The sequence below is a fragment of the Anser brachyrhynchus genome, assembly GCF_964034855.1.
Source record: "Anser brachyrhynchus genome assembly, chromosome: 4".
Lineage (NCBI taxonomy): Eukaryota > Metazoa > Chordata > Aves > Anseriformes > Anatidae > Anser > Anser brachyrhynchus.
In genome coordinates, this window is record NC_137698.1 from 17,077,710 (window position 1) to 17,090,898 (window position 13,189).

Genomic DNA, 13,189 nt, shown 5'->3' on the forward strand with positions numbered 1-13,189 from the left:
CGTGTCAGAGACCATTACTCACATAAATCAGCAGAGACTCACAAATAAATTTGTTTGGTGTTGTTGTTGTTCACCTGTGGGCTTTTGTTCACTTTTGCTTTCACAAAAGCAATGCAGCTGTGTGAAACAGATAGCTATTTCCTTCGCATGAGCGAGTCGTGCGCATTTTAGGACTGTAGCCATATCAGTAACAAAAGAATCCAGATGTTTAGTATAACGTCACTCCTGGGCCCTTTTCTCATGTAAAAGTTTCTCCCATAAGTTTCAGATATCAGTCCCACTAAAGCTGCTAACACCGACGTGCTGACTAAACCAAAGCCAAAAATTGCACCTCATAATAAAAGGGGTAGTACTGCTGTCTTTGAGAGACAAGAACTCAGCCAGTACAATACGGAAACAATTTTTTCCTTTTTTAAGCCATAAACTATATGCAATATTCAGTCTTCCTTATGAATCACATAACTGAAGGAAAACCAAGATTTTAGAATCACTTTTCTGATCAAGTAAATAGAGCTGAGTTGTTCTGAAAAAAAATGGGCCCTATTTATATGCATCAAGAAAAGCGCTACTTAATAACATGTATTTATTTTGTGGTCTTTTTTCTTCTTAAATTAGATTTTCCTCCGTGGGTCAGCAGAATTGACAGTAACTCACTGAAGTGTTTCCAAAACCAAACTGGAATGACAGCAGGAATTCTTAGCATCTCCTCGTACTGCAGAAACAAATGACATACCCAGACTGCACTCCCACGTCAGCGTGGAATAGTACGAGTATGGTAACACAGGTCACCTAAGAACCTTTACAGTCTGCACTCTCTGGAAGCTGTCTCTAACCTCCAAGAAGCCAGAAAATTGTGACACTAAAATACTATTAAAAAAAGCCATTGGGAAATTGAATACATTCTTTATGCTCAAACATGTAATTTACCTCTTCTTTCCCCAAATAACTTCCTGTCGTTGCTATTCATATTTTTCAGTTTTTGATAAATGATGAAGCCAGCCTGCAAAGGAAAGGGAAAAAGATTAATACTTAGTACTCCACAGAGAAACCACGTTTTAAACCACATTTTATCTAAACAAAATTGCCAAGAATTAGTTTGGCAAGCCATGGCATTAATTCATTGCAAGCATCGTAAATTCTGCGTTCTCAGGCCATGTCATACAACAGTCAATGGTCTGCCTTACTGCCTTGTTAATCACAACCACGTTACAGTTTACAGGATGTTTCACAAAAGGCAGAGTCCTGACTTTGGTCTACATCAGAGTGGACACTTGTGACTAGGTCCCAGTGTAGTTATCCTATAAAGTTAGCTGCAGATAGAAAGCTCTAAGTACATCATTCCCAGTCTCACCATCTGCTCCACCTCATTCAGATTTTATGTAATGCTCCAAGAGAATAGTTATGAATCTACTAAGATCCTGCGTGCTTTATATTTCCCTTGATGTGAGTAAGAAGTTCTAACAGGAGAATGCAGCCTAAAGCCAGCAATGTGCTAATTACGCTGCATATGTTAATCAAGGCATCTTAAAGAAGAAAGAGAAAGAAACAAGTTACTCCCTCGTGTTTCGCCGTGATGCTCCAAAAGGCAGGCCAGGTGAAGACAGCACAGCAAGGAAGAGGCTTTGCCTAGAAAATGCTGGTTACAGCTGCCGCACCAGGCAGCTCTGAGGACCAAAAATAGAACCCCTTTCCTTATTGTTTTGAGTTCCACATCTCCACAGGAGCTAAACCCTCCACAGCCTAATAATTAACTAGAAAACTTAATAATTAACTAGAAAATACACAATGTTTCTAAGTCAGAAAACAGTGAACGCTGTCCTGCTTCCCTTCCTCTATCCAACCTAATCACAGAAATAAAATCCTAAGGGGTGAAGAGATGAAGTGCGATGTTCAAGCACCAGCACAAAGAACAATCTTCTCCCAGGAAGCAGGTAACACCCAGTTGCACATGGCTGAGTCAGAATGCACAACCAAGGGAAAAGCTCTCTCCTTTCAAAATGGTGAAAAAACAGACTTCTGCAGAGCTACAATAATTGATATACAGCAGAACCAAGTTGCATTAGCTACTGGAGAAGGTTATACTTCTTCAAAGCTGCTTATTAACTTTATCTCACGTATCGTATTTTGCAGGAGCTGAGGAACCTGGATTTTGCTCAATAAGCAGCTCAGCAAAGATGACTAGAAAGCTCCCAACAAAAAAAAAAAAAAATCAATTGAAAACACTAACAAGCTACAGCAAATACCTGCAGACCAGGGAACCCAGGAAAAATTACCCACGGTTCACTTCCATAAGTAGTTATTGTGCTTAATAACTACATATCAACTGTGCCACACATGGGACAGTCACTCTGAAAGACTTCACACAGATGAAGATAAAATTCACATGATTGCTCCATCAAAATTTACTTTCCTGAGGTGACAGCTTGAAGTCAGTCCAAACGGATAGAGATTCCTCTGGCATACTTCTCGATGCCCATAGTACTTGGCATGTTGAAAGCACGGCAGAGCTTCCAGAACTGCTTCAGCAACAGGCTTCAACGAAAAGGCAGATTTTGCAACATCATAAAACAGTAAGAGGTGAAGACCTCACAGGAGGTTCAAGGATGCTGTGGAATTGGGTTTCTTTTCTCTGTCTACATTCAATTTTCTACATGAAACATCCAATGAAGCATGTTTTTCGAGTGATCTCAGTAGCCTGTCTCGATGCTGAGTCAGGTACAAGCAGCACCACTTTCAGCAGAGAAGATGGCATGACAGTGCTGGATGAACACTGCAGTTTAAAAAGCAATTTAATACGGGCAAAGAATAGGAGAGTAAACAACGTGGCGGTATTTCCACCTTGAAACACCCCATATCCACATTGGACCATGGAGTCTTCCAATGCTGACCAAGTTCTGTAGCAGAAGGGTGCTAAAAACAAACAGCATGTTAGAAGAGGTATTTATAGATCTTTTCTTGTACATACATAAGCATCTGTGGCTGCATACAATTTCTGCTCCTCATTGAGTGGAAACTTTTCCCAGTTGCTGCAGCGGACAGTCTTATCTTTCAGAAGCTGCTTCCCAAAAAGGTGTTTTACCAGACCATTTAGGCTCCATATTTCCTTACACTTCAGCTGGAAAAAAAATAAAAGACTCGTTTAAAGGAGAAAGCAACTGCACTTGTCAAAATGCATTTGCAGAAACAGCAAAGTGTACTTAATACTTCATTAGAAGCAGAGATCTAGATTAGGTAGAATAAACTATCTTCTTCAAAGCAGCGATTGTTCCTCAGGCCTAATTCTGCTGTCATCATATTAAAAGATAACTTGGTCATCGGAAACATCTACTTTCCTCCTTCCCTAAAACTGTACTGTTGTAGGACATCCCTACATTGTCAAGCTGGGAAGACATTAGGGCCAGGTGAGTCCACGCACTGTGAGGCAGTGTTGTCACATTACGGGAAAAAAAAGAGAAACTTGTACAACACAGTCACCAGGCTGAGCAAACAAGAGCCAGAGACTTAGTTGTCAGCCCCGCTCTTCTCCAGGATTTTGGCAACAATATTTTGATACTGCAAATAATAGCGACAAGGATGTATTTAATGGAAACATGGGAGTATCAAGGTCAGCCTGTAACTGTTTTGTCATCTTTTGCAAGCCTGAGAAACCAAGTGCAAGCCAAAGAGCAGTTATATACCATGCTAACCATTATTCACTGCACTGTGAAGCGGTTCCCGGAAGGCTCCAGAAACCAGCCAGCCACGCTGCTGTTTCCAATTGCTTTCATAATGTTAGGTGTCAGTCACAGCTGCTACATCCCATTGCCTCACTGGGCTCTGAGAGTTTGGGAAGCTTTCCTTCTGACTCCAAGGAGCTGGGACTTGCAGGCACAGCCTTGTGCTATGCTAACTGAGAGCCCTGCCAAAACACACGGCCTGCAGAGCCTAGCAGTGCCAGCAGCAGCGTGGCATTATCAGTTCATCCCCTTCAACCAGGTACCAAAAGCCTACCCAGTGCTGATTTTAGGTTCCCCCTCCTCTCCCCCTTGCACTGTGCCATTACATAAGCTGCTATTCTTTGTTCTCTCAGGCTTCATTTTCAAATTTATTTTTGGACTGTTTTCTCTTCAGCAAAAGACTTTAAAGCTGCTATCAAAGATCACATTACTTATCCTCATAACAAAATATCCTAGAGCTGGATGCTGGGGGGGGGTGGAGGAGAATAAATTGTGGGGATGAATTCTGGAAACTCCAAGTCTAAAAAGGAACAGCTCCTTTTAGTGCTTGAGCAAAACAATTAACTCTGCATAGCTTCCAGCCCACAAGGAGCTAAAGCTCAAGGCATCACTGCCCTGAATGCTGAAGGTACATCACGTCCCTCTCTTCCACCATGATTTGAATACACAGCATCAGAGAAAAGGTAGTGGAAGTACTATTCCTTGGCATAAATCTATGCTCCACCAGGAAACCGTGACTGTGGCTGTTATCCTACTATGCAAAAAATGCACAGAAGCAAATAGAAGGTCATGGAGAGGCAGACTACAGGTGAAGAAAAACATTGTATATACAAAAGAAACAAAAAAAACCTTTGAGGCCTATGAAAGCAAGAAGAGTGGCAGGATGATTTGGATGGTAATGAACTTTTCGCCCTCTTCCCCAACACGAGTGCAGATTTACCTGCATCAGGTGGTACCTAAGCAGCACCTAGCTAAGGCATAACGTGAGATATGCCAGACACAACACTGCTTCTGAGCAGTGGGTTGTCAGACAGCAGAAGCTGCCCCCAGGTTAGCTGAGGTAGCACCAGCTTCTGAGGCACAGAAAGGAAAATACTTCTGGAGCTCCACCTCCAGACGGAGGACTTCATGGAAGACCTGGCTTCCTTCCAGAAGCCTCCTTGCGAACAGGCATCAGACCTCCGCGGTACTCCAGAGGTTCAGCCTCTGCTGGAACACGTATGCCATCGCCAACACACCCCCAGTTTGACACAGCCTGCTGATCTCTGTCACTAATAAGTAAGAAAAATGCACCAGCAGCTGGATTTAAAGAGCTGTGCCTCTTAAATGCAAACAGTGAACAGACCTGAGAGAGGAAAAATACCAAGAACATACTGGCTTACTGAAATACAATACTTAAATCTGCAGACTGAGTTCTCTGGAAACGTGATTTATTTATTTGTTTTTTTAAAGCTGCATCACCTCTCTGCATTATTCTACAGAACAGGCTTGTATCAGAAGTTAACTCCTGTGAAGACAAGGAAATCTCTTGTACAGCACATTAACAAGATTCCCTCCCACAACAAAAAGGTTTTAAGCTTTACTTTCTCATTAGCAACGTCAGCCAGCTCCACAAAGCTCTTCAGCTTGATTTCAAAGTCACTCATCAGCTTCCATTGATCTCCCTCAATTCCTACGCCAACCTTTTTAATTGTTTCATCTTCGAGCAGTCTTTTGAGTCCCTTGGGAAAACCTAAAATAGATTAAGCCCAAACATGAGAAACTAGATACGGAAAGATGCCAGATAGTCTAATGGAAACGACAAAATCTAGTACAGAGGCCACCTGCAGAAACCTGTGCTTTTGGCAGAAAAGCTCAAAAACTTGCTACGCAAATTCATTCTGTATCTGAAAACAAATTAAGTCAAAAAAAACGAGACAACCTTATTCCATTTGTCTTACTGATCCTAAAACCACAAACAACAAAAAGGCAACTCCTTTAGCAGAGGAAAAAAATATTTTAATGCTCAGAATTGGATGCTTGTCACACCAAATGCAGTGCTATTTTGCTGTTTTCCACGGGATTTTATTTCCTAGCACTTGGAAAATAGAATTAACCAACCATATCCTTCACCAAGCCAAGACAGGTCAGTCTTGTAAGTAAAAGAAGTTACTTAGCATCTGTGTGCATGCTTGCTTATTATATTTTGATTCAGCCCAAGCTGATTGCACAGCAATGCTAGATAAAAGGGTATTTTCAAGTTCACAGGCTCAAGTAAGGCACACAGCTTTACTACCTGGTTTGCTACATGAGCAAACAGACACAAACACTTCACCTCAAACATAACACAATGTGGGGAGATTCCTCTGAAGAGGAGATAAATCCAGCTGAGCTGGACACAGGCACACCACATATGCAGCTGACTTACTGAACAAGGGATTTCCCCTACCCAAAAATATCAGGAAAACCTTGAAAAGGTGGGAACTTCCCAGTAGATGACTTCTGCTCCATTTCTTCCACCTCATTTCTAGAAAAAAATACTGTATAAACCAAAAAGAGGTCTAGGTCTAGACTACCCAGAGGCTACAACGTGAGAAGTAGGACACGTTCCATGGAAGGAAAAAGGGTAAGAAATGGAGACGTATCAAGAACCTTCATGATCAATACATATATAAACTTTGTGCTTTATGGGATGTGTTTAGACACAGCCCAACAACTCTTCATTCTCTTTTTCCCGCAGGAAAAAGTTTTTGTTTTTTTTTTTTTTAAAGAAGTAATAAACAGCAGAATCGTTGAGTTGGACAAGGCTTTTTTTTTTTTTTTAAGTCAAATATTCAGAATAAGCAAAAATTGGCTGTGGTTGTTGGCAGAGCGCTGACATCTTACCCAGTTCAAAGTGCATCTCCCTTTGGCATAAACAAAAGCTTTAGAAAACAATTCAGGCAGAAACACCATCTTCTGCTGTTAGGCTCGTAGTTAGCAGTAGCACATACGCAACCATGTCTGGCATCGACATGCAAACACACAGCTTCACCCTAAAACCGAAAGTGTTTCAGCTCCTCCTCACATCTCTTCTTTCCTTGGCTTCCTTTCCTCCAATCTTTCCTTTGTGAACTTGAAAATATCTGCCTCCTGGATTGAATAGCCTCTGGCAATTAAATTTTCCACCTCATTTGCTATAAATGACAAAGGACTGAACACCAACATTTAAATTATCCCTATTACACCTCAGCATGCACACCCCAGGGAAATCAGAGGCATCTCACAGGCATAGTTTCAATCTAGCATTCAAACCGAAGGTTATAAAATTGCAACCTCCTTCCCCCCCATTCTTATTTTTCTTATTTGGAAGCTTTTATTCACATCCACAATGAATTCAGATGCTGTTGAACACGTGTCCCCCCTCTCCACACAGCTGCATCACACAGGTATTCAGTATTCTTCCTGAAAACTAATGGCACAAAATTAGGAATAAAGCGTGATGGCCATCGTTTTTGAGTGATTTTGTTACCCAAGTCAAATCAATATGAGACACAGCCAGCTAAATTTAGGTTTGGTGTTTATTTTGGCACCAAAAAGAAGAAAGCTCATTATCTGAGCAGTTTTCAGAACAGAATTAAAACTCTTTCCCTGAACAAAAAAATAATCCTTAGGTAAAATTCTCTTGCCCTGTTTAGAAGCCACAGGGCCGTGTGCTAGAACACCACCCAAACCTTGGGCTAAGGTCCCCTAAATACCTGGGGAGTGCTCAGTGAATAAACACCTGTATCCTAAGCATCACGGGGAAGAATACGGATGGATTTTTTTTCCCAACTATCAGAGTGAAATAGGCTGCAGCTCAAGGCTAAAGTTCAGACCAAATCACAAGAAACAGAAGACAGGTCATACCCTGGCAGGAGCAGAGGAAGTACAGTACCTGACATTGAAGAGACGTGAAACAAGTAACATTTTTCCTCCGTTACACACAGCTGTATGACAGCTATTTTTGCCATCTTTCCTTTAGTGTATGACGGTGGCCATTCAATATCAAATCCAACAGCAGCCCCGCATGATAAAGTTTGCCTGAAAATACATCAATATTCCTCACATTTAACTGTTCTTCTACCAGCACTTGGAACATCAGGCTTGAGTCATCTCACATAAGGACAACTAAGGGAATCACAGCCACATCTTTCCTTTCACATCCATAAGGCAAAAAAAAAACCATTTTAATATTAAGAGTTGAAATTCCTGCTGTTCCAGAAAGCTATGCTATACCCCCAAAACAGTCAGATTTTTAGCAGATCTTACTGCATGCAAATGGCAGCTTAGGGAGCCCTGGGAAACAGACACAGAAGTAGACAAAACAGCTTGCATTCCCCTGAAAGCTTGCTCTTTCTTTCTTGTGCTACGCTGAAAGTTCTGTACAGAATTCTTCCCCCCAGTAACATGAACTATGCTAAGTAAAAATGGGGGGAAATATATTTATTTGCATCGTAAAATACTACCTCCCCCCCTTCCCCAAACCTACACTCCCAATTATGAATTAACTTAATTCACTTGATTTATTACAGCTTTGTGCTCGCAGCCGATAAGCAGGACACGTACAACAGGCCGGTTGTTTTTTCAGGCTGAAGCGTGCAACCAGCAAGGAGAAACAGGCAGAGAAGAGCAGCTGCCTTCCCAGAAAGGAAAGGGCACTCCAAAGAAACACAGGGAAGAGCTCTTACCTGATATCTTCCGAGAGAAGGGAACAGTCGCTGGCCTCGTGGCTGTAAACGATGGAGCCGCAGAACTCGAGGAAGGGCAGCCCGTCCTCCAGGAGGCTCCTCTGCACCTCGCACCTCTGCCGAACAACAGTTGGAAGAGGCTCTGTTGCCAGCCACATGTAACCCTGGCACAGAGATGCAGCAGCCCCGCCACCACCAAACGCCAAACCCAGCAAGCCTGTAACGGACTCAGGACCAGAGCCTTGCATGCGCCACACACAGGGCTAGGTATTTATTTTATTATTATTATAGTGGATGTCATAAAACACAAATCACTCGGCTAACAGCAGAGCAATACCTCTCCTTTGTGGGATCCCCTGCTTTGTTCTTGGGTTCATGCCCCCATCTCTTTGCCAAACTCCAAGCACTCAGGCTGACAGCGTGCAGGCTAAATGTTCACCTCAGTTTAATTTCTTTGGATTCTCACAGGCCAAGAGATTCAACTGCTTTCAATACCAAGGTTAGGGAAAACACACGGTTTTGACAGTGTCAGAAGCCCCTCAATGCTATTTTAAATGCTGCAGCACTTCCATGCCGCAGAAATTTGAGGAGTCTAAGAAGCGATTGACAACGATTTGTCCAAGTCACTCAGATTTGGTCAGGATGCCTTGGAAGCTTCTCTATTTCAGCACACAGTCAGCCTAAAGCAGAAACCTGTGCATCAGAGGAATTCTGAACTGGGGAAAGCCGAGAGCAGCTCAGTGACGCCCGCAGGAACAAGGCCCAGGCTGAGAGCTGTGGCACGGTGCAGCTGCGTGCCGCTGCAGCAGCGGGTTACCCCACATGGCTCAGCTGCCCACTGCCTCGGTCCCACACCTCAGTGCACCTCACACTGATGGATCTTTGGGAAGCTCCTCACGCGCAAAGTAAAATCCACGGATTTAAAACCACGTGCGGTATTTAAAAGGAGGGATCTTTCATGGACAGTGGCTTACAGAGACGAAAACGTTAAGTCTACGGGTAAAGGTGGCATTGAAGGCTCCAGATAAGCTTTTTTTCCCCTTCCAGAAACCTGTTAATGAAAAGTCACTGCCCAAGAAACTCACTGGAGCGGTAAGACATCTGTTAACATTTACCCGCTTGCATAACCTTGAGGTTGGTTAGAAACATACAAGTAATGATGCCGGTGCTGACAAGGCAGGTAACACGGCAACACCTGGAGAACGAGGCCGTGCTGGCCCTGAGAGGCCCCGTTACGCGACAGAGCTTTGTAAAACAGGCTGGGAAGCGATAAACTGCCTGGGAGGGAGAGATCCTGAGCGTACAGACGGAGATACCGCCGATGGCTTCACGCTCACGCGAGGTAACACTTCTTCCCGTTAACGGAGGGAGAAGTTTAACCAGAAAAAGCTGAGTTTTACTATTTTTCTTTAGGTATCCGTGCTGCTAACTGTCTCTTACGGCCTAACGGAGGGAACACCGCAGAAGGGAGCCTGCTGCTTCCTCCCACGGGTTGCTTTCCCAGCTGCCGGCGCAGTTCCGGGGCCGCGGGGCAGGCTCACCCCGAGGGAGGCCTCGCCCAGCACCCCCGGTGCCCGCTCAGCACCGCCGAGCGCCGCCTACCTCAGCGCCGCCCGCCTGGCTCGGCGCACGCATCCACTGCGGGTACTTCTCCCGCCCGGCGGCGCTCAGCGGCTCCATCGCGCTCACTTCTCCCGCATTTCACTTAAAAAAAAAAAAAAAAGGACAAAAAAGGCCAAAAACCCCCCACGACGAGAACCAGCCCGCAGACTGCGCTCCTCCCCCCCCTGCCCCACCACCCACCACTGCCGCCTCACGCACTTGACGTCACGCCGCGGCGCGCGCCTCATACGTCACAGAAGCTCCCCGCTCCGCGTCCACCTCCCCGCGTCCCCCCCCCCAAGAACATTCGGAGGTTACCCGAGGTGACGCGCATGCGCGGCGCGGCGGCCGCCGCGGGGCGTTGTGGGTAATGTAGTCCCGGGGCCGGGCGGGCCGGCGGCGCCCACCGCTGTGTCTCCGCCGCCGCCGCCGTTCTCCGCCGGGCGGGGCCGTGGCGGGGCGGGGCGGGGCGGCGGGGGTGCGGCAGCCCCGGGCTCTGCGCGGCGGGGGGCGGCGGGGCCGCCGGTTGAAGGGCAGCGGCGGCGATGGGCGCTATGGGGTGAGTGGGGGGGGAGACGTGGGGGGGGGGCTGGGGGGCGAACTGGGGGCATTGGGGGGGAAATGGGGGGGAAATGGGGCGCTGGGGGGGCTGTATTGTGGGTACCGGGGGGGGAATTGGGGGCCTGGAGGGGGCTCTGCTGGGAGCACTGTGGGGTAAAAGCAGCGCTAGGGGGCACTGGGGGGGGCAGGAGAGGCTTTGCTGGGGGGAAATGCAGAGCTGGGGGGCAGCAGTGGAGGCACTGGGGGGGAAACGTGGTGCTGGGGGGTCAGGAGAGGCTCTGCTGGGGGTACCGGGGGCAGCCCTGGGGGCACGGAGGGGGGAAATGTGGTGCTGGGGGGCACGGGAAGCTCCGCTGGGGGTAGATGCGGTGCTCTGGGGCACTGGGGGGTCAGGAGAGGCTCTACTGGAAGAACTGGGGGCAGCCCTGGGGGCACTGAGGGGGGGAAATGTGGTGCTGGGGGGCAGGGGAAGCTTTACTGGGGATGCTGGGGGGGGCAAATGCAGTGCTGGGGGGCACTGGGGGGTCGTGGGAGGCTCTGCTGGGGGCACTGGGGGGGAAGATGTGGTGCCGGGGGGCCGGGGAAGCTCTACTGGGAGGGGGGAGATGTGGTACTGGGGGCAGGAGAGGCTCCGCTGGGAGGCAGTGGTGGGGGCGCTGGGGGGGGGGAGATGCGGTGCTGGGGGGCAGGGGGCCATGCTGGGGAGCACTGGGGAGGCAGGAGGTGCGGCACCCACGGGTGGGTAGGGAGAGGGTTCACAGTGTGCTGGGGGGGCCTGGGGGCACCCACAGAGGGCACGGGCTGGGTGCGGGACGTGGGGTCCGTGGGGGGAGACTGCGCGTGGGCTGGGGGCACGGGGAGGTCTGCAGGGCATGGAGGGGACACCGGGGTGGGGGCACCCCCGTGGGTGCCCGTCAGCGCCAAGGTGGGGAGGTCACGGGAGGTGCTGGGAGGCCGACCCGGGGCGCTCGGTGCCGCTGGGGGGGGACACGCAGCGTGGTGGGGACGGGGCTCCGGGGGGACGCCAGGCATGGGGCCGAGCAGGATGGCGGTGCTGGGCAGGAGGCTTGGTAGGGGGAGCAGCAGCGAGCGGAGCCGCGGCGAGTAGCGTAGCAGGCCCCTGGTGCTGCTGTTGTCATCTGTGTGTCTGTTGTGTGTTATTTCCAGCTGATTGGTAAAGATGGAAAGAGGGAGAGGAGGAGGAGGCGCAGGAGGAAGGAACCTGGGGGGCTCCGGCTTGCACAGGAGCGTTTATTCCCAGTCCCAGCAGCAGTACCATTACCCGGCCCTCTCGCAGGGGGGCTGCATGGAGATCCAGGAGCTGGCCTCCAAGAGGGTGGACATCCAGAAGAAGCGGTTTTACCTGGACGTGAAGCAGAGCTCCCGAGGCCGCTTCCTGAAGATCGCGGAGGTGTGGATAGGGCGAGGCAGGCAGGACAACATCAGGAAAAGCAAGCTGACGCTCTCCCTGTCGGTCGCCGCCGAGCTGAAGGACTGCCTGGGGGACTTCATCGAGCACTACGCCCACCTGGGCCTGAAGGGCAGCCACAGGCACGAGCATAGCAATGGCAAGGAGCAGCACTCCAGGCGGCGCCAGCAGCACCCGCCGCCCTCGCCCCCGGGGTCTGTGGGCTCCGAAGAGCACCCTCACAGCGTCCTCAAAACGGAGTACATAGAGAGGGACAACAGGAAGTATTACCTCGACCTGAAGGAGAACCAGCGGGGGCGCTTCTTGCGGATTAGGCAAACCATGAGCAGGGGACCGGGCATGATCGGTTATTTCGGCCACGGCCTGGGACAGGAGCAGACTATTGTCCTTCCAGCGCAAGGGATGATTGAGTTCAGGGATGCTTTGGTCCAGCTGATTGAAGAGTACGGCGAGGGGGACATCGATGATCGCAGGGGCGGGGGCGACGACCCCCCCGAGCTCCCCGAAGGCACCTCGTTCCGGGTGGACAACAAGCGGTTCTACTTTGATGTGGGATCCAACAGGTATGGCATCTTTCTGAAGGTAAGTGAGGTGAGACCACCCTACCGTAACACCATCACGGTTCCATACAAAGCATGGACAAGGTTTGGGGAAAATTTTATCAAGTATGAAGAGGAGATGAGGAGAATTTACAACAACCATAAAGAAAAAAGGATGGATGTCAGAGGGGACAGTGGTGAAGAGCAAGAGGGTCTCGAATAGAGTGCATTGGACTGGCCGTCTGGCAAAATAAACAAAACAAAAAGCAGAAATTGGTGAGAGGGACTGATTTGTAGTCATTTGAAGTTGCCCCGTTGTTTTGTAAAGTCCTTTCCGGTAGCTCGTACTAACTCCAGTACATAATATTGCGGGAGTCTGGTTATCGTGCTAAATTACGCCCAAAACATCTCTGTATTTCTCATGAAAGTAACAACCTCCCGAGTCTGTATGAGTCAGCTTCTTCGAGTGTGGAAGACTATGGAAGTATGCGTATCAGCACAAAAAAAAAACAGCATTCTGACCTTTAAATAGTCTAGATAAGGCTTGTATTGCACTTCAGCATGGTACAAAAAAAAAAAAACACCCTCATGCTGAAATGTATCGGTTTCTGCTTATGACAGGTTTTCTGGAACTGAATTCTGTCCGTACTCAGT

The 13,189-nt window shown here is 48.3% G+C and overlaps 2 protein-coding genes across 15 annotated transcripts in view; one reads left to right on the plus strand and one right to left on the minus strand.

Annotated features, from left to right (window-relative positions):
* WRN (WRN RecQ like helicase) overlaps positions 1 to 10,214 on the minus strand; it is a 42,752-nt gene extending 32,538 nt beyond the window's left edge. For 4 of the 11 annotated variants that reach the window (XM_080590386.1, XM_080590387.1, XM_080590391.1 and 1 more), the window contains exons 1-7: positions 10,007 to 10,214; positions 8,405 to 8,520; positions 7,612 to 7,757; positions 5,300 to 5,448; positions 2,966 to 3,115; positions 2,407 to 2,532; positions 928 to 1,000 (exon numbers count right to left, since the gene is read on the minus strand). In XM_080590386.1, coding sequence (XP_080446512.1) covers positions 928 to 1,000; positions 2,407 to 2,532; positions 2,966 to 3,115; positions 5,300 to 5,448; positions 7,612 to 7,757; positions 8,405 to 8,520; positions 10,007 to 10,084 — 838 coding nt within the window. In that variant the 5' untranslated portion in view covers positions 10,085 to 10,214. The other 7 variants (XM_080590389.1, XM_080590390.1, XM_080590388.1 and 4 more) reach the window with 5 other exon arrangements.
* Positions 10,215 to 10,392: 178 nt separating this feature from the next.
* Positions 10,393 to 13,189, plus strand: part of PURG (purine rich element binding protein G) — a 29,077-nt gene continuing 26,280 nt past the window's right edge. For 2 of the 4 annotated variants that reach the window (XR_013950530.1, XM_080590437.1), the window contains exons 1-2: positions 10,393 to 10,565; positions 11,735 to 12,559. Coding sequence is in view for 3 of the 4 variants with exons in the window: in XM_080590437.1 (XP_080446563.1) it covers positions 11,748 to 12,559 (812 nt within the window). In the remaining variant the exon portion in view is untranslated. Of the gene's footprint in view, positions 10,566 to 11,734; positions 12,809 to 13,189 lie in introns of those variants that run through there. The other 2 variants (XM_080590438.1, XM_080590436.1) reach the window with 2 other exon arrangements.